General features: G+C 38.6%; 1 protein-coding gene across 1 annotated transcript; it reads left to right on the plus strand.

Annotated features, from left to right (window-relative positions):
* The first annotated feature begins 82 nt into the window (after positions 1 to 82).
* On the plus strand, positions 83 to 27,271 carry LOC104513311 (DBIRD complex subunit ZNF326). Its single transcript, XM_010156630.1, has 12 exons — positions 83 to 153; positions 4,824 to 4,950; positions 7,009 to 7,414; positions 10,065 to 10,263; positions 11,811 to 11,845; positions 12,735 to 12,822; positions 15,652 to 15,766; positions 16,063 to 16,210; positions 16,409 to 16,508; positions 17,936 to 18,066; positions 19,575 to 19,670; positions 26,541 to 27,271. The coding sequence occupies exons 1-12, from the start codon at positions 114 to 116 to the stop codon at positions 26,703 to 26,705; spliced, it is 1,650 nt and encodes a 549-aa protein (XP_010154932.1). The 5' UTR covers positions 83 to 113; the 3' UTR covers positions 26,706 to 27,271.
* Positions 27,272 to 27,565: the final 294 nt, after the last annotated feature.

Raw genomic sequence — 27,565 nt, forward strand, 5'->3', positions numbered from 1 at the left:
CTCTTGTTGCGGCTCCCTGTCTCTCCCCTCCAGCTCTTGCTAAGCACTAAGTCATTCTCACTGACCCATCCTCTCCAGCTGAAGACAGAGATTGGAGGTTCCCAGATACCCCCATGCATTGTGGTGTGAACATGCCCAGTGGGTCAGTCTCAGGTATGAGCTATAAATACGTCTAACCTGTAAAAAGCGTTGGGGCTGAACAGTCAGTGTTGACAAAAACAAAAAAACAAACGGGTTATTTGAAGTACGTAACGTGGTTTGACTGCACATGCTGTGTGCTGGAGGAGTTGTGACTGGCTGGGAGTGAGACGCGGTTTTCGTCTTGGGCATGTCAGCGTGATCCTGCACGTTCCAGATCCAAATTGTGAGATCAAGGAGTGGGGATGGGGGGAATACAGACTTCTCGTATGATGATGCTTTTTGCATAAATGGGTATTTTGTTTTCTGCTGTCGGAAAGAAAGAAGTTGTTTCCCCCTATTATATGGACATGGAGAAAAAGAGAACCTGCTTGATTTTCACTTTTAACATTTTCCCAGTTAGTTTAAGAGTTTGGGAAGGAGTTTAGAAAGCGTATGAATTAAATGTGATACAGCAAAAGCTAGCTCTTATTATTATAGCACGTCAAAAATAGCACGTAGATACAACAAAAAAGGAATGCGCGTTGTTGTAAGATGATTAAGACCACGAGTTTCGTAAGACTCAAGAAATGATTGACATCCCTTGCCAGCATGCAAGCGAGTACTAAAAGGATGTTAATACAAGAACTTCACTTGCAGAAGTGTTTGCTGTTGGATGTTTTGATACTCTTGCCGGCTGTTACATGGAAATAATGTGGGATTACAGATTCATCTTTGATTGCAGTATGATAATTTTTATGACACATTCCTCGAGTCTTAGCCTTTTTTTTTGCCACTGATAATTTGTTTTTATCTTTCTTCATAGTAAAATAAATAAATTCAAGCTACGGCCTTGTTTTTTCTTACTCTGTATTGATTCCTAATTAAATGCCCTTTAGATTTTTACTATAAAAAGGTTCTTAAGTGGCAGTTTAAGTATTTTATTGGAATATTCACTGTAGCCATTAACCAGAACCTGCTTTTCTGAAATCTGATTACAGTAGTATTAAAGTAAATTCGGACTCACCCTATGGGAAGTAACCAATTAAGTGTGTGTTGTACAATTAGATTGTTCCTTTCACGTACCTCCGTAATAACAGTTTTCATTGCGATAATTAAGCTTTTTTATTTATAATTCTGAAACAAGTTTAATTACGATGTATGCAGTTTGAAACATTTAGTGTTTGTGCGTTGTATGTATACCTTAGTAAGGCGTGCATCAAGCCTTGTCTTACACGGATTCTGTACCGTGGGCTAACGGCTATTTTGTAGGCGTCCAGTAGATGGCAACAGAGGATGGCTGTTGAGAGTTTTCAGCTTTGCGCAGTTTTCCGTTCTGAGTTCTTGGCAAGGTTCTTCCTGTTGGAAACTTAGCCAGTGTGAAGCACTTCTCATTGGATGGCTGGTGACCGCTGTAATTCCACCATTGTCCCTTGCTGATGACTTGATTTGAGATGGATGACATGGCCTGTAGAATAAATTGTGTTAATACTGTTAACAGAAATATTATTAACTCTTCATGTTAATATTTTAATAACTGTAACTGTTATCCTTTAAATCTGGAAGGGCTAAATGGCTTTTGCTTCTATTCCTAAAATTCATCTACATTGTTGGATTGGTTCCTTGTTTTGCTTAGGACTCGATGTGTTAAACCTTCTGTAGCTGATGACAAGGTTGTGATCTTAAAGCAGGCATGGTGTTATGAAAAATGTGCCTGGAAAAAATAGTGCTTACTCTTGCACAATGGATCCTTAAGCTTGTTATAGTCATTGTGCATTAAGAATTTAAGATAGAGGGAAATTTATCTTGTTTCAAGCTGGTACTTCTGTATTATTGTTTAAAGGTTATTTTTATTTTACTGAGGTTTATTTTTTCATTTATTATTCATTACTGCAAGATCTTTCTCCTTTCTCTCATCTTCCTAGCCTTTTCACATGCTCCACAATGAAAACACTGTTGAAAATGATTTAGTTTCCTTGTGCTGTGAATATGATTTCAATGTTCTCTGATCTTAAGCTTTTTCTTTTGAATAGAGAATCCTTTGTACCAAGGGATTCTGAGTCTTATATACTCTGCGTTTAACTTCCTAGTTCTCTTCCTAAGGAAAACTTGATTTTTCTTTGCTGGCTATTGAGGTGCATTTTGCAGCTATTTTAAATGATCCCTCTACCAGATACAGCTTTTTTTTTTTAATATGAAGTAATAAAAACAGATTAATATCTTAATAATTTTAACTTGTATTTTACTTTCCTATTCTTTATTTTAGAGGCAATACATAATTTTTTCCCCTTTGACATAACTCTTCTTCTCCCCTACCCCAATTAGACTTTTAATATGATCTAGAAATGAAAAGTGAGATTGTTCTTTGCAATTCTATTCTGTACTCTAGTTCAACAGCTCATTCATCCACATTGTATTTATGCAAGAGGCTGCAGTTACCAAAACCTGGTTTATTCCTTCAGCAAGCTCTTTGTTTCAGATACTTGTCCAACCTTCTCTTATTCACTCTGTAGTATTCCTAGATTTTAAAATTTTTACTTTAAAATTTTTTTGTTTTATTTTTGATAAACATTTACAAACTTTAGACTGAAAATTTATTGCAAAACTATGCTTCACACTATTTTTTTTATTTATGGAAAGAGTTCTTTTGCATGTGAATATTTGTGGTTTTCCCACTAGTGAGCTTACGGCATATGGACAATACCAGCCACTACTTACAACACTGTGATAGAATTGGATTGCAGTGGCAGAGATCTTGACATATGTTGTGTTTTTCCTTGTCGAATTATTTGATTCACTTCTTCAACTCCTAATTACTTTGTGCCATCTTGGGGTCTGTAGGTAATAGGTAGCAGGTGAAACTAAGATAAATTATTGGGTGCTTTCAGGTCAGATATTTTAGTTTTCAGCATGTCACTGTCCTTTTGATTAAATATACTGTATTTAAAACAAAACAAACCCACAACCAAAGCCAAAAACCCCAAACAGACAACAACCTTGGATCTGAGAGGCTGACCACAGGATCATCTAACCTTAAGTACTGTGAAACTGAAATTACTTTGTTGACTACCTTGCTCTCTTAGTGGCCTGAATCTTTATGTAGGCAGTCTTGAGAGTATTTCACTGGATTAGGTTGTAGATCATTTGGTCATGCCAGAGATGAGAATCAGATGCTTCCATTAGAAGGCTCAGCCATTTCTTTAAAGAGTAACTTTTTTGCAGGTCAAGTTGCTGCTGTGTGCTGCTACATGATTAGGATACTTTTTTTCTGCTTTGCTGCAGAATCTTTATTTGATGTTCGGAATATGGAAGGGTGCAGTGTGAATTCCATGTTTGTAGTTTTTGTTACAGAAGTACCCTCTTCAATTTTTTAAAAAGTGCTTATGATTGTTAAAAGAAAAAAATGGCAGGGTATCTTCATTTGTTGGAGTCTCTGTTCAGGCATACTGAGAACAACTCTATAAAAGTGATACAGTCAGCTCAATGCCGTTTGCAGAATTCTTGTTGACAGATGTAAAGAAGTAAATTACAGTGGTTGCCTGGTGCTAACAAGAAGCAGGTACGATCGGGAAATAGTACATACACTTTTTTTCATTACTACAGTTATTTTCATGAAATTATATGCACACAGAATTACTGTGTTTCTTCTGACTTCATGCGCATATTGTAATTTTCTGGAAAAGTCAGGGGTTTACGCTTGGGAGAGTTTGAAATACACGGAACACTCTATCTTGTCAGAGTGGACGAGTCTTTGTGAGATTATATTTTTGCCCTTCCTGTGTTCAGTATGTTTTCCCTCTCTACATTACCTTTTCCGTAAGGCTTGACTTGCCAGGCTTCCTTTGTATTAGCTAAAAGTTAGTGCTGGTTGGTACCCAGAAGCAGTTTTGGTCACTAGAACACTGGTGAATTGCAAGTTGCGTATGCCACAGGAAGACCGGGTCATACTCGTTCCGCGGATCACGACACTGGTTCAGTGCTTTGAATTTGTGAGTGGTTTTGTAACCAGAACTTTTACGTAGGATTTCCAGTGTTGGGGTAGAAACTGGTTCTTTTGCCAGGCTTCATTACAAGGTACAAAGATGTCATGTAGTGACATCAGTTTAGCTATGAAATGCCAACGTCTTGGTGCAGTTAGTGAACTGCAACCTAGTCCTGATTTGGGTGGATTTTTTGTTTGTGCTAGACTGGAGAAAATACTCTTGTTGGATTGTAGCCTATATACAGAGTGTGCACTGCAGCATGACAGCTTGTAACCTTGACCCAAGATCTCTGCCAGTGTGAGTGAAGGTTTCTTGTGGCATTGGATAGAAGAAGCAGATGCCTCTGAGCTTTGTGTATGATTAAAAGGAGGCAAGTGGTCTTAATTCCCCACTAACTTCCGACATATCCCACATTGGGCTTCTCTGTTTAATTCTCTTAATTTAACTTGTGTCTGAATTCCAGCTGACGGAACAATAACCCCAAGTTATCCATTACTGGGGAAAAATTAAGAAGTGGATTTCGGTGAAGAGGTGCTCAGGTGATGTTGAAGACACACGGCTTCCAAAGCGTGTGTTGAAATTTGTTTGCATCTGGCAGTTTTGTATTTTCTTTGTAAGCTCTGTGACAAAGAGTAAACCTTTTTACTTAGGAATTTAAACTAGATTACTTAATAAGACTACTTGCTTGCTTTCTTGATAAACATTTTTCTGCTCTTTTTTTAGACATGGACCGTGATTATGGGCATGGAGGCTATGGTGGCCCACGATCCATGGACTCTTACCTTAACCAATCCTATGGGATGGAGAGTCATGGAGGTGGAGGCGGAGGAGGTGGTGGTGGTGGTAACAGGTAAAATAATCCTTCGGTTGTCCCAAGAATTGATGAAATCCAATTTAAGTTTTAAATCATTCTGTCTTCTAACTTAAGTGTTCCTGAGGCATGTTGTTATGATTTTGTATGAACGCTTTGGTTCTGAGTCTTTGTGTTCAGTAAACACTGGCAAATACTAAACTGTAAGAGCTGGATTCCTGTAATAATCAGTATTTTTGTGGAAAAGTTTGACAGTGAAACAACGCGTCTTTGAATGAAAATGGAAAAAGTTTTATTTTTCAGTAATGGCTAGCAATTTGTAGCTGATTGGCCTGGCATACCATTTCTGACATAGACTAGACCTAACTGGTTTAGTGCCTTAGACCGAATCTATCAACATTCCGTTTTCAAGGAACATTTAGGGTATGTGTTCTTTGGTTTGAATGTGCAGTGCTTACGTGATCTTGGTATTGAATCTGAAAGTCATGTCCAGATTATTTCACTGGCAGGTACTGATTACACTCAAAACTGTGTGCATGTTCTGGGCTGCTTTCTGAGAAGGATTGGTCTAAAAATATAAAATTCTGATGCAGTGGTCTTAAAGTTGTGTATTTAACGCTAGGATACTATTACTGTTGCTCTTTCAGATAAAAACAGTAGGAAGCAGCTGATTTGATTCAGGTGTTAACATATTCAAAGAAGCATGCTTTTCAGAGTAGTGATTCTATCTTGTAGGAAACAAAATGTGAAGAAAATTTAGATAATCTGATGGTTTTCTTGTGTGCGCCCTTGAATTCTTGTCTGGCTGTAGCCAGACTACTGTATGATTCTTGTCTGTAGTCACTGTAGTGCCACTGGGCAAGGACAGTGCTAAGTAGGGAGGCTGGAGAACTGTTGTGTTTTGCTGCACGGTTTTGTTAAACATTTTAGTTAATGTTTTTCGTTAGACAAATTATATTTAAGATTGAATTAAAAGTGAGCAGAGATTCAGGAATGAGCTGTACCTACCATACAGTAATCTGCATATGATTGAGGTTGAATGACTACTTGAACACCAAAATGTCTCTTGCCATGTGATGTTAATACTGTGCATGGGCTCTTTCTGTAGATAGTGTCATTCTCTGCGTTGCTTTGGGTCGTCTGAGGCTAACGTATTTTAAAGTGAAGGCAATCAGTTTACTGTAGATACAGTTACTAATTTGAGTCTGTTCTAGCTTATATTTGATCAGTCAAGGGGTTGTCTTTCCCAACTCCTGCTGATTCGCCCTGTTACAGCCCTGCAGGGACACTAATGTGTTTACCTTCCAAGTCACAAATATGGATGATTTCTAGCCTGACCCTCCCCTGCCCACAGGCAAAGCAAACCCTTGGTAAATAGCTAAAGATTTCAGTTCCCTGTTACTCTGCTCTGAAATTCCGAGGACTGTTTTCAGGTCCACTGTGCATGCATTGGGTAGACTTTTGAAATCCTGAGCTGCTAGACTTAATGGTCTGCAAGTAAAAGAGGGATACACTGAAGATCATGAACGCTTTGATGGGGACTGAATGTTAGAGGGAAGAAAATCTTTGAAAAGTACAAATACAAATGGAAGAGCACGTGTATTTTTCCTTTAAAATTAGAACTGTGGGGTGTTTGAGACACACAACTGTACCACTAAAAAAAAAATTTCTTTTTCCTCAGTTCAGAACTAAGCTGCCTTTTAACTGCTGTTTAACTGTTAGAATATGAGGTCATGATTTTGAAGAAAGGAGAGTTTGACTAGTCTATGAATGTCTGCAGGTGATTATTTTCGTGAGACTAGGGCTGGGCTCTAATGATGTTTTAGTAAATAATTGTTGCTGAAAATTTTAAGTAAACGAAGTTCAGACATACTGAACTTTAGAATTGTTTGTAGCAAAAATGGCTCAGATAGCTTTCTATCTGGTCATAGTGTGATTTGCCCAGCCCTAATCAAGATTAAACAATAACACAACTGTACGGACCAGTATAGTAATACATTGATTTTAGTTGATAAATGTCAACTGATAACTTGTATTTTGAAATGTATAACATTAGTAAGCTTACTTTTTTTTCTCCTCACTGTGCAACTTTTCCAGGTTTGGACCTTATGAGTCTTACGACTCCGGGTCTTCTCTGGGTGGGCGAGATCTGTACAGATCTGGCTATGGTTATAATGAACCCGAACAAAGCCGCTTCGGAGGTAGTTATGGTGGTCGATTTGACAACTCCTACCGGAATAGCCTTGACTCTTTCGGAGGTAGAAACCAGGGCGGGTCTAGCTGGGAAGCACCTTACTCCCGTTCAAAATTGAGGCCTGGGTTTATGGAGGACAGAGGAAGAGAGAGTTACTCTTCCTACAGCAGTTTTTCTTCACCCCATATGAAGCCTGCACCTGTAGGCTCTCGGGGGAGAGGAACGCCTGCTTATCCTGAAAGTGGATTTGGAAGCAGAAACTATGATGCTTTTGGAGGACCATCAACAGGCAGAGGCCGAGGCCGAGGAGTAAGTACAGAATCTTTTCAGATTCTTTTCACTAGACACTCTTTTAAACCCTTTCAAGACCACTGCTTTACAATGAATGCACTGCTCAGTGCAGTGTGGGTTTTTGTCCAAGCAAACTGTCATGGTTGACGATGTTGTTTACCCCCTTGAAGCTCTCTTCAAGTAGCACCCAGTCCCTCTTTCTGTTGAAAGTAATAAGTAATAGAAGACTAGTTGATAAGGTTTGTTAAATCTCTCCTTTTGTTTGAAAGGTGAAGATAAAAGTAATAGGTTTGGTCTAAAAGGGATTAAAAGGACTTGCATTTTTCCTTGTAAACACTAGCATCTTTGCTGCTGGTGGGGAAACTCCTGAATATTGTAAAAGTTTTTAATTAAAAAGTCTTTTGAAGTTTTGAGTAGGTTAAAGGTGCAATGTATAAGCGAAAAGTAAAACCCAGGTTGTGAATGCTAGGGGTGGTTGTACCTGTAAAGGTAAAAGTTTAGCTAATTCTTCAATATGTTGAACACATGCTTTATCAAACATCAAGTCTTCTTTAAAACTTAATTCTTACTCTGACTTGTGTATTGGAAGGGTGATGGGGAGGAAATGGCAAAGTTGGATGATTAGCAGTTACAGTGATTCTTTTTCAAAATTAAAGCATGCTTAAAGGGGCATCATCAACTTGAAATCAGGTCATCCACTTATCTCAGGTATTCATTTTCTTTTGAAGACTTAGGTTCTAACTCCTTTTTAGTAGATTCCAGTGTAGGATGGGAGAACTATATGTCCAAGAAACATCAGGGATTAACTGTTCACAAAATAGTGGATCACAGTTTGGAGAAGTCATGTGGGGGAGGGGGTGGAGTTTGAAGGGAAATAAACCAAAGGGAATAAAATAAAATCCTGTCAGAAGTACTAACTTTAAGTTGATGGTGTCCCTTTATCTTGGTTTTAAATCCCAATTCTGATTATGGTCTTTTAAGCATGAAGAGTTCAGTGAACACTTTTCTGCTTGTGCCTCTAGATGTAACTCATATTTGAAAATTCTAAAGCGTGCCATATTTCTTTGGGAAGCAATTCTCTTAATATTAGCAATACAACTTGTTCGTAGCTTGGAAGTGTAGAGGAAGATTATTTTTTACTGGGTTTTCTAAATGCTTAACTGTGTGGTGGTTTTGTTTCAGAAAGTCTACTTTGCAGCATTCTTGAGTACTGTAGTTGCCATATTCAAATTTTAGCTCAGATTTTCACATGGCTGCTAGCTAGCATGTAGCATGGTATGAGAAATAGTTTCTAAGATTTGTTTCTCTGCTTGTAAAGCTGAAAGTGTAAGGTTCTTAAGCTTGGATGCCATCCTTTCAGAACTCATTTAGATCTGAAAGTTTTGTGCCAAGTTACAACAAGTAGCCTTACTTTTTGTTTTGCCTTTGAAACTTATCTTTTTCAGTCTTCTATGTAATAAAGGAGAATGTGAAGGCTAAAGTACTTACATACGTAAAATGCATTGCACCTTTAATAGATAGACTGTTTACAAAAAGAAGTACGTGAGATTATCCAAGTGCATACATCATGTCCAGTTTATGTGTACAAAGTAAATGCACATGCTAGGTAGTTCTGTAACTATCTCAATTAAATAAATTAACATGGAGATCTTGTGCATGGACTTTTGATTAAGAAAAGTGCCTATTCTGGTACATTCTGTCTGTCATTTTAAAATTTGCTTAAAAAGAGTTACAGTTTTCACAAAGTGTGTTGAAGTTATTTTTATGTTCCTTTAACTTTAATAGTGTAATTCTAATTCTCTTCTCATGGTAGTATAAATATTTCTGCTTATCCAAGTCACCCATCCAGTCAGTGGGCTCTCTTCTGCTCTTTATTAATCAAATAATTAAGAAGTATGTTAGCTCTTTTGAATATATTTCAGCTACCTAAATTCTTCCTCTTCAGATTACTTATTTGTTCTGTGCCTTCAGAGATGTAACCTTCATTATAAAATCCACAAATGATTGTATAGCATTTTATAAACAATAGAAAGGTTTAGTCTTTAAACTGAATTTTAATTTCTATTGCTGCCATGTTTTTGTATCGTTCCCTCCAGGCTCAACTTTTAAATTCTATATTTATTGAATTCAGCGGAAAGATAAGTAAAAGAAAGAACGAGGTTCCTTCAATTAATCACCATTCCACGCTGGACAACCTTCTTTACTCAGTTTTCAAGTCACTGCTAATCATTTGGCATAAAGAACCCTTTTTTTTTTCCCCTTCCAATAGGACTGATGACTTAAGTGTCAAACTGGGTTGGCTAACACTTCTTTTATCCTGGAGGGAGAAGTCATTCATCTAGAGAATCTGAAGAGAGGAACCAAGATGTAGGCTGAGATGTGAACTCTGATAGACATGTTCACTGTCTGGACAGTGGTTCTGAATAAGCAGAAACGCAGTTTATACATACATATAAACTCTGTTTATACATACATATAATCTCTACTGAGCAAACACCCACAAAGCCATTGCACAACACAACATCAGACCCGGAGCTTAAATTTCCCCTGCATTTTGCTCTAGAACACAGATTTTAACTTAGTTCACAATTTTATTGTACCAAGTAATTGCTTTATTTCTAGTGATATCATATACTAATACCTTTTTCTTGATTTCGCAAATTTTCAGCATATGGGAGAGTTTGGAGGCATGCACAGACCTGGAATTGTTGTTGACTATCATAACAAACCCAGTCCTGCAGCAGTTGCTGCAAGAGGATTAAAAAGAAAAATGATACCACAACCATATAACAAACCTGGTGGGACATTTATCAAGAAACCGAAAATGACAAAACCTATTCTGAAGCTGAGCCAGAAAAAATCACCTAGTAAGTAACAAGTGCCAAAATTCTTAAGATAAAATTACGGGATTTTTTTACTCATTAGATATTATTTAGATTTAATATTCAGAAAGAAGTCTCTATGTGCTGTTTCATAATTCTTCATTTTCTACCTTTTGAAGTACCCTACAACCAATTTTAAGAATTTACTCTTCTAGCTCTTCTACTGCAAAGATAATTTGCTGAACGAAATTGAGTATGTTGGTGTGTTTAAATAGCTACTGCTGTTCTGGAGAGAAATTTTCACCACAAAAAATAGTTCCAGATCTCAGGTTGTCTTAAGCAACAATGCCTGACAAATATTGAAGTGTTCCCTTGTGTGAGCCTGGGCACTGCTGCCCAGATACTTTGAGGGTTATAAAAAGCAGTGCATCAGCTGCAAGGCAGGTAAAAAAGGCATAAGATGTGGGTGAGGAGGAGAGGGAAAGGGAGGCAAGCTGTGAAAACAGTGAACATTGTTATCAGTAATTTATGAAAGGGAGAGAGATTGCTCCTTCTTGTAAATGAATTTCCATAGTGAAGAGGAAAAACTGGAAATGTGATAGGTAAACCAGAAATACAAATTGCTAAGTATTAGTGGTGCTTGGCTTCTTTAGCTTCCCTAAAGATGTCCTACAACTTGGATAATTCTGATAGTATAGTCAAAGCTGGACAAAAAATTCCCTAATAAGCTTTGAATAAATTACTTGCTTTGAGAGAATTTTCCACATAAAAATTTTCCTTTTGGTTTTGTCATTCTAGTTACACCACCATGTGTTACAAAACTGTTGTCTTAACTTCACCTTCAAAAGTATTGTGAACATTTCAGGCAGTGGACATATAGAACACACAGCCCTGCCTTTTGTGTAGGGACAGTTAGGGCTGAACTCCCCAGCTTTGATACACATCCAGGGGTATCAAAGACTCGCATCTCTTCTTCTTTCAGTACTTGTGTAGGTTCTCCTTTTCTAAACCACCTACAGACAGAGCACTTTTATTATTTGTTGACCCCCACTGATTTCCACATTCCAAGGATTATTGTGTCCTACATAATATTGAAGTTATTTTAAGAAGTCGAGTAGATGGTGCCTACTAGAATGTACTTTTTCTCAACCTGTCCTGTGATTTGAAGACCGGCAGGAAAAAAACTATTGGATGACTTAACACACTTCTCTGAAATGTGAACTGAAAGACGCTCAAAGTGTTATCATGTAGTTGAAAACTAAAAAGTAGGTGACAACTAATAGAAAATTGGATGCAATTGGTATACAGTACACACATGAGAATGTATCTCAAAATTCTATTGTCCTTTGAATATTGACTTTCTTGTTTTGTGGAGTTAGATAAGGTGATTGCCTCTAGAAGACTCTTTAGTTTATAATCCTAAGGATAACTGGTTTTTTGTTCGGTATTATTACTGAAATATGATGAGCTGTAGATGTAGGCTGTCCTAGCTGCAAAGCAAGCTGAATGTTTTTTCCTTAATATCTTATTGCCTTAAAATGAATTGATGGTGACAGTCTTTTACATTATTTATTTCTTCCTTATGTTTATAGATATGAAGTCATCTTTCCAGGATTCTACTATAGAGGTAAAGATTCCCAGAATTGAGAAATGTTTGTGATTCTTTCAGAATTTTCTATGGTGTACCTGAGGATGAATGATTATTAAGCTAGATTTACAAAATATTAAGCACCTGAGTGTAGGAGAACTTACTTATTTTTCTTTATCTAAAACTATCTTATTTTGGTGGCAGTCTGAAATCCTTACTCATTTCAAATGAAAAGTATAGCTTGTGCAGATAGCCTGGAAAATGGGTTTTAGTGTGTTTGTAAACCCTACTTATTCTTGTAAAGCACAGAGAGCTGTCATACAAACACCTCTCGTGTTGTCACAGATGGTCACCTTGAATTCATACCCCTATGGCCTGCTTGGATGGGTTGAGAAATTAGGTACAAAATGACAGGAAGATTACTAAATATCAGTGATGAAGAATGGATAGGACATAAGACACATCAGGGAGCAAGGGTGAATAAAAAAAGAACCAGTGTTAACAGGTGTTCTCTGGTGTGTTATAAAGATCAGTTGCAGGAAATGTTAAGTGACCTAAGCATGTATGTATATCCTGGTTCCATGCTGAAAGACTGGAATGTTATTTTCCTTCTTTTTGAGTGGAGGGATTAACATATTCTCAACTAAGTATTTGAGAGTCTGAAATGGAAGTCAGAATATTTATGTAGAAGACGGTGAGAATTTTGATTGTGAAACTAATTCACAAATACCTCAAGGCATTAAAGAAAAATAGATAGCTTGAAGTGTCTGTACACTGAGTCTAACTAGATAGTTTGCTTGCTTCTATTGTCGTATTTGATAAAAAAGGCAAGTAACAGATTATTGGAAATAAGGTAATTTGCACTGTGTTTCTGGATTTGGAATGTTGTTGGGTTTTTCTTAAAAATTTACGGATTTGACTTTATTAGGAAATTGAAGTGGACACAAGTGGTGCAGTTGTTATATATGAAGACTTTACAAGAGATGCTTATGATCTTGGATATCAGACCTTTGGAGGTAAGTCAGTTTGCTTTCAGGTGTGGTATTATATTTGTGTGACTCTGAGTGAATACATTTAGTAAGCTCGTACGTGTGACCTCTTAATAGTTATTGATGAGCATGACTTTCTTTAAGCATTTATAAATTTAGGACATGGAGAAGGTGATTGTAACATCCATCCATTACTTGTTTTGTTCTTTACGTGCTTACTGTCTCTCTGCTTTCTGATCATCTCTATCTTGTTGATTGACTTGTTTTAATTTTTGTGAAATTAATGGAAATGGTCTTCTATACTTACTGCCATTTCATTGCTTTAATGTTGTTTATCGCACCAGTTCCTCACCCGTATCCTATTATTTATCCCACTAGCTGATGAACCTCACCCTGAGGTGAGTCTCTCTTTTATAGAGGTGGATTAATTTAACTTGGAGAGCTGCTCCCTAGAACATGGCGTCTATCTCATGTGCAGGCTTAACGAAACAGATTAATTATTAGTTTTCATAAAGTCAGTTAAAGTGTATATTAACTGTTATGTTTTCAAACACGTACACGAAGAAATCCTGTCTTATGACTGAAACTATTTTTAGTCCTCTTTCAAAATTTCCCTTGCGTGTTGCTGCCCTGTTGCCTATGTAGTCTCATGGTAAGATGTGCTAGAAATTGGCAGGCAGCTGATTAGTCTCTTTTCTTGAAATCGTAGTAACCTTTTGGTGTTTGGGGTTTTTTTTTTTTTTGATTGTGTGTGGTTTTTTTAAAGTGACCATAAATGCACTGAAGGAAAGTGGGAGCCCCTCTGGAGAGTCCCAGTTCATATGTAGGTTCTGGCTTCCATTGCCCAGCTGGTAACATGATGGCCACTTGAGTTTGTGAGCTTGAGGGTTAAGATACAGGCCTTTTCGCTCCACAGAATGTTTTACTGCTGTAAAAATCTTGTATAACAAGTGATCCTTTGCACGTTTCCAGGGCTGGTGGTAAGGCACTAAGTGAAATTTAAATCTTGAGATCAGTAATGGCAATTGCCTCTATGGGTGGGTGGTTGTTTTTTGTTTTCAAATTGAATTTAAAAAAATTAATCTTTTGGGTAGGAGTTTTTCTCCTCTCTGGATCAGAGGAATTTCTGAAACTTTGCTACAAAATGAAAAACCTTGGGGTAATTAGGAAAGAAGTGTAAGCTGTTAGTCAGTGGAAATGTTTTCAGTCCTTAGTGAACTTCTAGAGCTACAGAGCTTTTTCCAAGTCTTCTTTTCCCTTTGCATTATGCTGTTGTACATTCATTTCTGTTGCTGTTTGGATGGAGGCAGACTTCATGGAAGCTGATCTCTCTTCTAAGGTTGAACTGCAAAGGAAAACTAAGTGATCCTTGTCTTCCTGCTCTAAAACTATGCACTGATTAATACTATAATTATTTCCCTTTGTCTATAGGCTACTAAAGCAGGCATAAAGACAAACATAAATACACTTATGCAAAAAGTCATAGAATCACAGAATGGTTGGGGCTGGAAGGGACCTTAAAGACCATCTAGTTCCAACCTCCCTGCCATGGGCAGGGGCACCTTCCACTAGACCAGGGTGCTCCCAGCATCCTCCAGCCTGGCCTTGAACACTTCCAGGAAGGGGGCATCACCAGCTTCTCTGGGCAACCTGTTCCAGTGCCTCACCACCCTCTCTGGGATGAATTTCTTCCTGATATCTAATCTAAATCTCCCCACTTTCAATTTAAACCCGTTACCCCTTGTCCTGTCACTACAGGCCCTTGGCAAAAAGTTCACCTCAGCTTACTTGTAGCCCCTTCAGGTACTGGAAGGCTGCAGTAAGATCTCCCCAGAGCCTTCTGTTCTCCAGGCTGAACAAGCCCAGTTCTGACAGCCTTTCTTCATAGCAGAGGTGCTCCAGCCCTCTGAGCATCTTCGTGGCCTCCTCTGGACTTGCTCCAACAGGTCCATGTCCTTCTGATGTTGGAAAGCCCTAGACCTGGAGACAAGTACTCCAGATGGGGTCTCAAGAGGGCAGAGTAGAGGGGGAGAATCACCTCCCTCGACCTGCTGGCCATGTTAGGTCAATGTTCTTAGAGGTCTTTAATATTGCAAAACTGATTTCTAGTAATTTATTTGTTTGCACTCATATTTACATGTCAGGTGATAATCTAATGAACAAATTCTTTGAAGGTTTGGTTGGTTTCTGTTGTGTGGTTGGTTCCCCCTCCCCTCAGCTCCCATATGGTTCTTGCTTCACTGGTTTATTTCTTCAGCTGAAAATCTTTGCAATATTTTTTCTGTGAAATCAAGCAAAGTCTGTTGGGGAAAATAAAGCTGTTGAAGTTCAGGTGGGGTACCATACCTTAATGAAACACTGCCTTGTCTACTTTGAGAGCCTTTGCTTTTGTTTTTGGTATCTGCCTTCTCAGCAGAAGAGAATGGCTTTAGATAGTTCCTTCTTACGTAAGGAGATCGTAGCAATGGTGCTGTAAACCCGTGCAGTCTTAAGTAATGTGTTTCTCCCCATACACCCCCAGTACCCTGCTTGCTTACTTGAAGAGGCCTTTAGTTATTAGGCACAACTGGGCTGGATTTGCTCTAAGTCTGCATTTCCTTACTTTTATGAGTGTAACTCCTGAACTGCTATGTTTGTGTTGTTGGAGGCAAATTTTTAAATTGGTTGTCTTTAGAGGAGGAAAATAAAACTTCTGTGGCGTGTAAATAAGCCATTGAACCACTTTGGTATAGGGTCTTTCTCTGCATTTGGGATATTTGTGGAGAGGACAGGGAAGACAAATACTTTTACTGGTGGTTTGTTGGTGGTTTGTGTGTGTGTTTTTTTTTTTTTTTGTTCCTTCTACCTTACATTAAGATGGCAAAGGAGAAGTTAAAAGTGAGGAAGAAGAAAAACGACGAATTGAGGCCCGAAGAGAGAAGCAAAGGCGTAGAAGGGAGAAAAACAGTGAAAAATATGGTGATGGATACAGGTTTGTGTGGGAACTTCTGTCTTATGTACAGTGTTTTTCTTTCCCCTTTATACTTCTGTAAGAATACATCTTCTTTTATTTGGTTCTTATATTTACCCTTCATAACGGTAACTGGTAATACCAGTGTTCTAAACATAATGGTGATACCAGATTTTTTTTTTTCCCCCCACTTAGACTTCTTTTAATGTTTTTCATATTCATCTTCTGATTAGGTTTGTCAAGTCCTCATAGTTTTGAGGAGAGAGGAAAGAACCTTTCTTTAATAGTAATATTATTAATTGTATTTCTCTTGATAGAATGGCATTTACTTGCTCATTTTGCAAATTTCGAACATTTGAAGAAAAAGAAATTGAATCGCATCTGGACAGTGCAGCTCACCAGGAAACATTGGATCATATCCAGAAGCAAACCAAATTTGACAAAGTAGTGATGGAATTTCTTCATGTAAGACAACTGTTTTTTGATGTATATAATAATTTACATTAGAATATAGTTTCATACATGTAACTTGTCATCTACAAAAGGAATAGCAATGATTTTTGGCACAGTACGTAGTACTAAACTTTGAGGCAAATTCAGCGTCTGTAAAGTAGTGCCTTAAGAAGTAACAGCAATTAATTTGTAATTCCTGATTCTCTGTAGGAGTGTATGGTGAATAAATTCAAGAAGACAGCTATGCGTAAGCAACAGACAAGTAACCAAACAGAAAATGCTCAAGCTGCTGAGAAAGATATAATGGAGGGTGAGTAATGCTTTTTATGTGAAATTGCATATCATGGAGTTCTGCTTGTCCTTTTCTCCTTTCATTCTTTCATTCAAATTTGATAAATTGTTTGGGTTAAGAATATTAGTTTTCACACCTTTTCTGTACCTGGTTGGATTCCTTGATTCACATAATGTGGAATGTAAGCACAGTGGGAGATTGCAAACCTTATTTATTTTGCTATCCAGGTGGCCTTGTCAGAAAGTAAGATAACAGTGTGCTAGTACTTGGCAAACAGTATTATGTGGGCTTTGTCACAGCCTTACTCAGCGTAATGCATGAGGAGTGGTAACGGGGATGCTGATTGATTGAGAGGGGGCGTGTAATAAAGCAGTAAGGTGATAGTGGTCAATTATGATGGCAAGGATCTGGATAATGTAAGTGGGATTGTTGCTGTGGTTTTGAGAGACACTGCCAAAAGGAGGAGTTTGAGCACTTTCTTGGCTACCCAAGATGCATCTTGGCCTGACTCTTTTTCCCTTAGCTGCCCTACAGACAGTTTTCTGGAGCATTTTGTGTGTCCTTGCCTTGCTGTGCCGTATCCTTCCACTTCATCTTTTTCTTGAGGGATTTCAAAAGATGTTAGAGACAGAGGGGAAGTCTTTTGAGTACCTCTACTTTAGGCAATAACTGTATTGGAATATTACCTTAATTTGAATGCTAAATGCTACTTAAAAATGGATATAGCCAACATCTTAACAATATCACAAATTCTTCTGTATACTTTTCTGAAGTACTGGAGGGCCTGTTTGCCCTTGTGAGCAGAATGTTCTGTTGGCAAGCTAACACTGGAGGTTGCAAGAGGAGTTGGATTCCTGTGGTGCTTCATGGGGGTGAGGGGAAGCAAGGAAATAAATTAGTTTTTCCGTGAGGGATAAAGTAAGTCCAGCTGCTTTGGTGAAGCTTTGCTTTGTTTCTTTTATCAAAATGTGTAAGGATATTAGTTACTGTTGATTTGAAACAGATGGCATTTTTCTGCACTAAATAGTTCAATTTGATTATTGTATCATTTTTATTTCCTTTTGTTTAGGCAGGTAGTTGTTTATATCATAACCTCAGACAGCAAATGTAATTGCTTGGGTTTCAGATATGGTTTGTGGTAAGAAGGAGTTGGGAGTATCCAAGTGAAAAACTTCTGCCTTCAACATTGCCTTCAGGGAGCTTAAATTTGATTCCTGAATTTGAGTGAACGTTCCCCTGTGGTTCAGTTTGACATGTTTAACAACTGAGAGCTCTAGTTTTCTGTATTAAAAAAAAAAACCAACCAAACAACAAAAAAACCCACCCCAAAAAACCCCAAACAAACAAACAAACCCCCCACAAAACCAAACCCAAACAGATTTCATCTTCCATTTCCCTAGTATAGCACATTTTGTGTTAATGATTTGTTGCATCTTCTTTGGCAGGGGTTACTGCTGATGACCATATGATGAAAGTTGAGACTGTTCACTGCAGTGCTTGCAGTGTGTATGTTCCTGCATTACACAGTTCTGTTCAGCAGCACTTAAAATCTCCTGATCACACAAAAGGAAAACAAGTAAGATATAACTTATTATTAAAAAAAAAAAAAGGCAAGCATGATCTAATTGTAGATAAGTGTTATGGTATGAGATGCAAGTAATTTCTAAGTTCTCATTGGTATTACTTGTTTTCTAGGAAGCTAGAATGTCCTTCTTACACTTTAAACATGATGTCTCATGAGGTAGCCAGGGCTTAAGCAACCCCAGTTGATGAAATGTTGGTGTGCTTAATAGCTGACAGTAGCAAGTCCTGAGAAAGTTGCTAGAATTATTTTTTTATTTCATGGGAATTTTTTTTACTGCCATTAAGTGTTGGAAAGATTTTCATACTCAAATTACAAAACAATACATATGTTTCCAACAAGGTAACAAACCTGGTGTCTCTTATTTCTTCTTGGCTTTTATCTTTTTAATTGGAAAAAAGTGAGAGCAGTTCAGAATCAGCATAGAATCCTGGAATGGTTTGGGTTGGAAGGGACCTTAAAGACCATCTAGTTCCAACCTCCCTGCCATGGGCAGGGACACCTTCCACTAGACCAGGCTGCTCAAAGCCTCATCCAGCCTGGCCTTGGACACTTCCAAGGATGGGGCATCCACAGCTTCTCTGGGCAACCTGTTCCAGTGCCTCACCACCCTCTCCAGGAAGAACTTCTTCCTGATATCTAATCTAAACCTCCCCACTTTTAATTTAAACTAGTTACCTCTTGTCCTGTCACTACAGGCCCTTGTAAAAAGTCGTGTCACCCCGTCCTTCCCCCCAGGATTTTCTTGTAGCCCCTTCAGGTACTGGAAGGCTGCAATAAGGTCTCCCGGAGCCTTCTCTTCTCCAGGCTGAACAAGCCCAACTCTCTCAGCCTGCCCCCATAGCAGAGGTGCTCCAGCCCTCTGAGCATCTTCATGGCCTCCTCTGGACTCGCTCCAACCAGTCGATACCCTTCTGATGTTGAGGGCCCCACAGCTGGACGCAGTAGTATGGTATTGGTCCCTGTTACGATTTATAGTGATGCACTCTTAAGGTTGGTAGAAGGGTTGAAAAAGTAGAGTGAGTTGGGGGGGAAAAAGTCACAGTTGTCATAGTAAGCAAGATTGCCAGAGTAATGTTTTCTTTTATATATGAGCTTCTGTGATTATGGAATGTCATAGAATGGTTTTGGTTAGAAGGGGCCTTTAAAGGTCATCTAGTCCAACACCCCTGCCAAGAGCAGGGACATCTTCAACCAAGTGTTAGGCTGTGGTGGAGGAGCATGCATGTTATCTGTAGATAAGAACAGGAAACTTGTTGTAGACAGATACGTGATTGTAGTTCCTTATATCAAGATGTGAATATATCTGTTGATCAAGCTAGAGCAATAAATACTACCAAACTTAATTGAGCCTATTATGTGGTTTGGATCTAAATGCTAAGAATAAGCATTTCATGCTGTAATATGCTCATTTTTCTTACAGAAACTGACCATGAATTCAGATGTGTGTGACTGTTGTAATAGGTGTATGATAATTATTCACTGTAAAATTTGTTTCCTAGGCCTACAGAGAACAAATAAAAAGGGAGAGTGTTCTTACTGCCACCAGTATTTTGAATAATCCTATAGTCAAGGCACGATACGAGCTGTATGTGAAGGTAAGATGCAACTGGAAACGGGTAGTCTGGAATGTTTGCTATACTGCTATTTCCTCTGTGCTGATGGAGTTTAACCACAGTGCTCTCTTCTGTTTCTGCCTTCTAGGTAGCTCAGAGGTTGAATATATTTTTAACTTATTTTGCCAGTCCCAGATAACTTTGCAGAAAAAATTACTACCTTCAGATTTACCAGCCTTTGGTTTTGGTTTACCATTTATATGGAGTAAATTTTTAATTAGGTGCTCTTACCAAACAAATCGAGCTTTGGGAAAGCATCAGCATGGCCTTGATATGTAATACTAACTGCAGAGCACAACCCACTTAACAAATAAGTCAGTCTTTAAGTTTGGAAGTATAAAGTCCAGCGTGTGGCTTTGGACTGAAGTACTTTTCATGGCAGCATACAAAAAATGAAAGCTTATAACAGCAGATGTTGTGATCAGTGATTTTTAGAAGGTCTGTGGTGCAGGTGCGTGGCCTGAGAAACACATGTGATTTTATTTTAGCAGCATGTGGGTTTTTTTTCTGCTGGGCCAGCAGAGTGACTTTCTCTGTAGTAAAACTGTTAGCTATTTCTGGTAGTTACTTCTAACTGGTTTGTAATTTTGCCTGTGGTCAAACAGACTCTTTCACACAAAGCAATAGTGTGTTGCAGAAGCACGCCAGGGTATGTATGAGCCAATGCAAAAGTTAATTGTGATTTAAAATACCAAATTAGTCATGTTCTGCAAAGATATATGTGGCTGGGTGCGAGAATCAGATTTGGACAACTGTTTGACTGCTAAGGGAAGCTAGGTGTCCTGGTTGAATCCCAGCCAGCAACTAAGTATCACACTACTGTGAAGAGAATTAACTCTGTACAGGCTAAAACCAGCACAGTAGGTAGTGACGACACTACAGCCTGGAGGAGCTGCGTATTTCCAGCCACCTTACAGCCTGCATGCCTGTGTGCTGTCCTGTGCAGCTCCTTAGCAGGGATGGGTAAGAGGGGGAATGGAAACTTGCCGTTCATCAGTTGGAAACTGAGGAAAACAAAATTTGCAAGGTGGCCTTCACCAGGAGACCATGGATGCTTTCAGCATGCCTAGCACTGCTATTTCCTGGAATGGATTGAACTTCATACACTTTCAGCAGCACCTACCCAGTGAGATGTATCTGGCTTCTGCAAATCCCTCCCATCCTTACCCAAATGTGTAATTCAGTGCAGACTGAAGGAGTCAGGTTCTATGATACAGCTCGTGATGAATTGGAGCATGCGCTGCATGCATTGGCTCCATGCAGGCTTCCAGGAGAGTAGAAAATCTTTGTTGCCACTGAAAACAGTTTGCTTTGCGATGAAGGGCAGAGAGGTTCGGGGAAACACCCTGCCCCACCTCCCAGCCAAAAAATCCCCAAACAGAACAAAACCCAACCAAACAAACCCCCTCAAACCCAGCATTGTTTTGGAAAGTGTTGCCTGTCCTGCGTAAGCAGTGTGGAAGGAGGAAGTTCAAGGCAGGGAAGACCTGCGAGGTTGTTGACACAGACTTGAACCAGGTTGCAAAGGCAGGCCATCAGCATTACAAATTAATCCCTTTGACAAAAGGAGAACAAAACTGCAGGTCAGCAACTTCTGATTTTTATGCATCACTATTGATACAGTTTGACATGAGCAAAAAAGGTAGAAGATTTTTTCCCCCCCCTTTTCTATTACACTGCTGGAATTCTTTGTGCACAGTGGGAAGTTTTGTTCTTCTGAAGTGTGTGCGAGAAGAGGGGGATATCCCAAATAAAGTTGAAATAAGGAAAGTTCTCATTTTGCTGAGGCCAGTACTGCCTTCTAGAACCACACACCCTGCTGAGAGTAGTGGTCATCCAGCTCTACCACAGCCAGTGTTTGGGACCCACCTTCCATTGTGGTTTTGTGTGAAAAATTCTGCTGAAGTAATTTTGATTACTACATCAAGCTACTGCGTAACTGCGTGGAGGGTGACAGTTTAATGTGATTAAGGTTGATTGGCTGGCTGCATCAGGTGGTCAGTTTTGAGGATTTTTCAATGTATTGCATTGTCTAAGACTTTTCAAGGTTGAAGGCTCTGGCTAATGTTTGAAAATGAGGGAGTGGATCATGACTTCTAGTCTGGAGTAAGCGAGTTGACAAGCAGTAACAACTGCTGTCTTACTTGGGACACTGGTCACTTCTTTTGAGTAAAATACCATTCTGTCTGTGGTATTCCCATACCTATTCCTCTCCCCCGTGCTTAGTGGAAAGTCTCTTGTGGTTTGCTCTAATCTTCTGTCCAACTAGAGTCTTTTCCGCAGGGCGCTTGCTGTATGTGCGGAAGGAAAGACAACAAATAGATGTGTCCATTTTAAACAAACTAACAGCTTCAAAGGTGTCATTCGACACTTAACTTCCATTTTTCTTTAAGTACATGTTTCTAGTTCGTAATGCAAAATGGAAAGCAGAATTAATTTTTTTTGTCTGTAAACACTTTCAAATATTTTTATATTTAACCACTTAATGATGAAGTTCGTTTTAGATCTTCAAATTTCAGTGTGAAATCTTCTAAGAATTAAATTCAAATCTGGTGGTATTGACCTGTACATGCTAAATAAGTATGCGTAGTTGAACTTGAAACTTTGAGCTAGCGCTGTAAGCTTGGACACGTCAGCTATTACAAAGGCGTACAGGTTAAATCGCTTCTGGTCATTTTCGGTGTGTTAAGCTTTTTCTTCCCCTGGTAGTGGCGCCTGTGGTGTCCACTGAAAATGGAAGGATCTATATGGAGTTAGCCTGATAATCCATCGGGTGGTGTGTGGAGGTTTGTTGTTTGTTTAAAGCCATTTGCAATTAATGTCCCAGCTCCATGGAAGGCTGATTCAGTAAATTAGATGATGTGGCTTTAGAGGAGCTCCTGGTGTTTTATGAAGGCTCTGATGAATGTTAACACTTCTAGAGTTAGCAATGGAAAGGAAAAAACATAGTTCTAGAAAGGGCTTGCCAGCAGTTGTTAGTGCCACAGACGATGATGAGAGCAACATGAATTATAAGATGGAGAACAGTGTTTTTTAAAGGTGGCCTTAATTTACTAATGCAGCTTCCTTTGATCTGTTAGTATTAGAATTAGTCATGTGTACTCTTCTTCCAGTCTTCAGCTGGACCAATGCTAGGACTACAATTTTCTGTATCATGTCTTCTGTCACAAAATGCTGTTTCTGTTCCCTGTGCTGCTGAAGCTGCCTTGGAGCTGGTGTCTGCGTTGTTGGAAACTTCTCCATTCAGTTTCCAGAAAACTTCTGTACCAGGACTGAGGTTTCCAGTTGTTAGAGCTTGTATGTTACCTTTATGATCCAGTGGTGCTGGTGACCATATTTTATGCTATCTTATTTCATGATTTTTTTTCAATTCCTCTATTTGAAAATCCAGTTGGTGCATAAATTAACAGCATATTGTTTGCATCATGACCTTTGCATGCAAAGAAACTTTCCTCTTAATCTCTTGTTTCATATCTCCCATCATAGTTATTTTAATTGAAGACCCTTGAAAGGATTATTTCTTACCTTGGCCAGCCTTCTAGGTACCCTTTTATGCTTCCAATGTACTCATTTGTGCTTTTTAAAAAATTCTTAATCTCTCCTTATCTGTATTACATCCATATTGTAAAAGGGGGGGCAAAGAGGGGAAATCCATTGCAACCCATGTGCTCACCATTCCATAACAATCATCTTGGAAGTTTTATGAACCTGTAGCAAGTTCCTTTATAATAAAAAGACCATCTTGCTGGAAAAAGACCATCTTGTTTCTGAGACGAAAGTTATCACTTGATGCAGTCATGACTGTCACTAAATTTGGACCACTTAGACCTTCTTAGAATGATGTCTGTGATGAAAAGCTGCTTGGATGTTGCTCAAGAGAAGCATTGTAAAGGTTGACATTTTCTGTCCCTACGTCCCAGGGCTGTTTAATCACACGTATGAGTGAAGGCATTATAAAATTTACCAGTTAGGAAGGCAGACTAGGGTATCTTTTTGGGTCAGGTTTTAGAGACCTGTTATAAATTGATATAGAGAGTGGTTTCTGGGGACATGGGAATCCCAAAGCATTGGTTGTAAGTACCAGTTCAGAGGCTGAAGCTTTCTCTGAAATTTAATTAATCTAGAGGGAGGGAAGCCAAAGAATGCATCGCTTGGGAATAAACTACTTACCTGCTTGTGTTTTTATGCTCCGTAGGCATCATAAAGTCTTTCTGCGTCAGTTCAGGGGTGTGCCCGTGTTCTTTTCAGTTTGGGTTTTTTTTTTTCTCTTTTTTTAAAGCCCTCTGGAAAGATGAGGTGAGTGTAGCTGTCGGAATTGACTAGCATCAAAATTGGCTCTGCATGCGGTGTGGGATGCCTCTGATGCCGCATCACTGGAAAAGAGTGCAGTCGTTAGGATCTTCCCCTCGAGGGCAGTAACTTTGTCCTTACTTTGAGAATTTGGAAAGTGCATTTTTCTCTGAAAAAACAGTTGGGGAAAGCAACTTAGGGTACTTTTTTTTATTATTGTGTAGAGGTCTGTTTAGCCAGAAGTAGTGTGCCGAATCCAGTTGTGTTAGGTTAGCCCGAAGTGACTTACTGTCTCTACAGCAGAGAAGTGTAACGATTTTCGGTAGCTTGTCCCTAAGAGTCAGGGACAGCCAGAAGCCATCCATGGGAGTGTGGATGTAGTCCTTTTAGAAGTGCTTTCTTCAGCTACAATTAATAGTTATGCCTGGCCTAAACATGAGGAGTTAAGTCTTCTCTTTTGTACGAGAGCTGTAGAAGCCCTTCGGATATCCATGTGAATCACTTACAGAGAAAGGCTGCCTTTTATTTGGCTAGGTAACAATGCTCTCTATTAGGCCATACGAAAATCTTCATGTACTTGTCTTCCCTCTGTAATGCCTACTGATGAGCATGTATTTGAAGCTCACCAGGTGGAGTATTCGTAACTCAGTAATTAGCTTATTTCTGCCTGTCTTTGGAAATCCTTGCTCTGGTATCCAAATGTGCCCCCCTGAGGAAAGCAGCACTAAAGGCTTTGCAGTCAGGTCTTTCACGTCTGTCCAGAAAGGAAAGTAGATGAGTACACTTTTGGGGAGTTGTACTACCCCTTATTGAATGAAGGTTTGGATGTAACTGAAAAGAACTTATTTCACAATGCTTTCCATTGATATTGGAGTTGAATTGGTTAGGGCACTTGCTGTTCTCTATGGGTTTTTTTTAATTAAACAGTTTACTGAGCTAATAAATATTTTTGATATTTCAGTGCTGGGCACACGCCTATTCAGTGAAATGCTCCTTGGTGTTCTGTAGCCCTGTGGTGCTTGACAGTAATACTGGGTCACCTAAAAGTGGCATGAGTTTAACTGAGATAGGGGGTTTTCTTGGTTTTGTAGGGCTCACATAAGTTTTGATACCATCTTACCTATAAGAATCTACTTCTAAAAACGACAAACTTGGTATGTTAAAGATGTTTAAATACTAGCTGCCACATATAAACCTCATGAGCAAGGTATGCCTTTGATTAGGCTGTGAGTTGATTTGGCTTAACAGACATTATCATCTCAGTGCTGTAGGCTGGCCGTTACGAAGTGCGTGCGTTAAGTTATCCTGGGCCTTGCAATAACGTCATCGCAAAGAATTCTGCTGTCTTTGGGTTACTCTTTAAGTTGAGATTTATGACTTTTCTTAATTTTAGAATAACAGTGAAGCCAAGTTTTTTTTGTTAGTGGCGTTTGCTAAATGTTTCTATACCTTTCTAATTTTTCAGTGATTTGTAGGCTACCTGGAAGACCTTGCATGAAAAATGTAGCTGAAGTAAAAATACTTAAGCAAAAAAGGAAAGGGGTCTAGAACTCCATTTTTCTTTTGGATCATCTTTGAAATCATCTTAAAATCCCAGTCCTAGTGTAGTTGGTGATTGGTGTCATGTTCAGATCAGACTTGCTCTGTCCAACATGGAAGGAGCTTCAGCGAAGGAACTACTAATAATACTTCATGTTGTTATTCTTTATTATTCACTAATTATTCATAGTTTTTAAATATCTGAAATAAGTGAAAGCTGAGGTATGTCTTCTACTGAATTATTGTATGAGAGGAAATGCGAAACTAGAATGCCAGTGTATTTAAAATACTGTCTGAGAAATCTGCTTGCAAATTTTTCTAGATCAGCAAAGAAATGAATTTCAGTCTAGTCACTGTAATTATTGTAGATTTCTCTTTCATTTACTGAAGACTTTGCCTTTTTAATAGAGTTATTTAGAGTGAATAAAGACTATAAGTAAGGAGAAGCATAACAAAACTCTTCTGTTTCAGATCTGGTTTTAATTGGGGAGAAAAAGAAAGCAGCTGCAGTTCTTACTAAAAACATTTTGAAACTTAACCATGTCATTTTAATTTACTGAATGTTGAAATTAAACTGAAGTTTGCATGTTGCTGTTGTGTTTAATCCCAGCTAGCAATTAAGGACCACAGGTGGTATATCAGAAGCTAAAAAAAGTGCTTGAATTGGTACAAACACTCCTTTGCAACAGCTAAAACCACCAGTGTTAGCAGTACCCTTCTCAAGGCAAATCCAGAACACAGCCTCATACCCACTGTTGTGAAGAAAATTAACTCTGTCCTGACCAAAACCATGACAGTAACATACTTTAGCTCTTTCTCAATGTCATTTCTACTTCCATTAAAACGATTTTATTGGGGGTCCCAGTTTCCAGTGTACATAAAAAATGTGTTGCTAATTTTGAATCAAATCTGTTTTGATCTTCCTGAAGGGGAGGAAAAAAAAAAATTTGAGAAGTTGTATAAAATAGTCTTAGTGGCATTTCTTAGTGGCTGCCCTATTCAGTTCTCAATCTTCTGTTCCAGGGTGAAAATCCTTTTGAAATTAATGATCAGGCTCAGGAGCAGCAGGCAGAAGAAGAGGACAAAGCTGATGAGCCAGCTGAGGGTGAGGAAGAAGAGGAGGAAGAAGAGGAAGAAGAAACTGAAGAACAAACTGACTTCACTTTAGACCACACTGAAGATAACTAAATGCAAGAAAGTGAAAATATATTGGGGGGGAGGGGGTGGGAAACAGCTTTTTATTTCTGCTCCTAAGTGGCTAAGACTTTTTAATAGTCTCAAATGAAGTTGCTGAAGATTCCCCTCCATATGCATGCATTCCATTCCGTGGAGAACTTGTTTATATATATATTCCCCTGTGTTTCTGATTTTGTTTAAAATGAATTTAAGACTATTTTAGTTGAGCTTTTTATAGCAAACTGACTGTTAAAGCTGATTAAAACTTTGTGTTGTATATTTTTTTAAGCATCCTATTTTTTTGGTGTGTGTATTGAAAGTTGGATATAATAATTTTTGGTCTAATCAGTGGAAAGGAAAGGCGTGTCTGTGGGGTAAATATATTATATGCTGTATGGCATAAGCTTATTGTATTTACCTCTTAGTACAGAACGAGTAACTTCAAAAATTGTGCTGTTGAGTGTGGCTGTTTTGGGGACTGCATTGCACTCTGTATAATAGAGTATGTGTTATAATATGCCTTGTAGCTTTTTGTGATAAGATGTACCAGTTTGTAGCAATAAAACACTTAAGAAATGTTATTCTTTAAAGTGTCTGTAGTTAAGTGTTTCAAGTATTTCCCCATGCTGGCTGCTGAATTGCTTTCAGATCAGATGTTGATACTATGATTTATTTCAAATTTGCATCTAGTCTCATCTTAGCGACATGTTTTTAATGCTGATTTTTTTAAAAAGTATTCAGACTCCACTGACCAGGAGAGGTAAGCCCTCTAGCCTTCATAGTGTGCCTAGGGTAGGCATCCTTTTGGTATACTTGTATGGAGTTTCTCAGATAGACAACAGTGACAGCATATAAGTTGTTTTCCATGGTAC

The sequence above is a fragment of the Eurypyga helias genome, unplaced genomic scaffold, assembly GCF_000690775.1.
Source record: "Eurypyga helias isolate BGI_N326 unplaced genomic scaffold, ASM69077v1 scaffold16648, whole genome shotgun sequence".
Classification (NCBI taxonomy): Eukaryota; Metazoa; Chordata; class Aves; order Eurypygiformes; family Eurypygidae; genus Eurypyga; species Eurypyga helias.

Excerpts from the sequence above, each read along its gene's own strand:
- LOC104513311 (XM_010156630.1), top strand. The coding sequence starts at position 114 with ATGCATTGTGGTGTGAACATGCCCAGTGGGTCAGTCTCAG. Across the intron at positions 10,264-11,810 it reads GAGCCAGAAAAAATCACCTA|ATATGAAGTCATCTTTCCAG; the intron begins GTAAGTAACAAG and ends TTATGTTTATAG. Across the intron at positions 15,767-16,062 it reads AAATATGGTGATGGATACAG|AATGGCATTTACTTGCTCAT; the intron begins GTTTGTGTGGGA and ends TTCTCTTGATAG.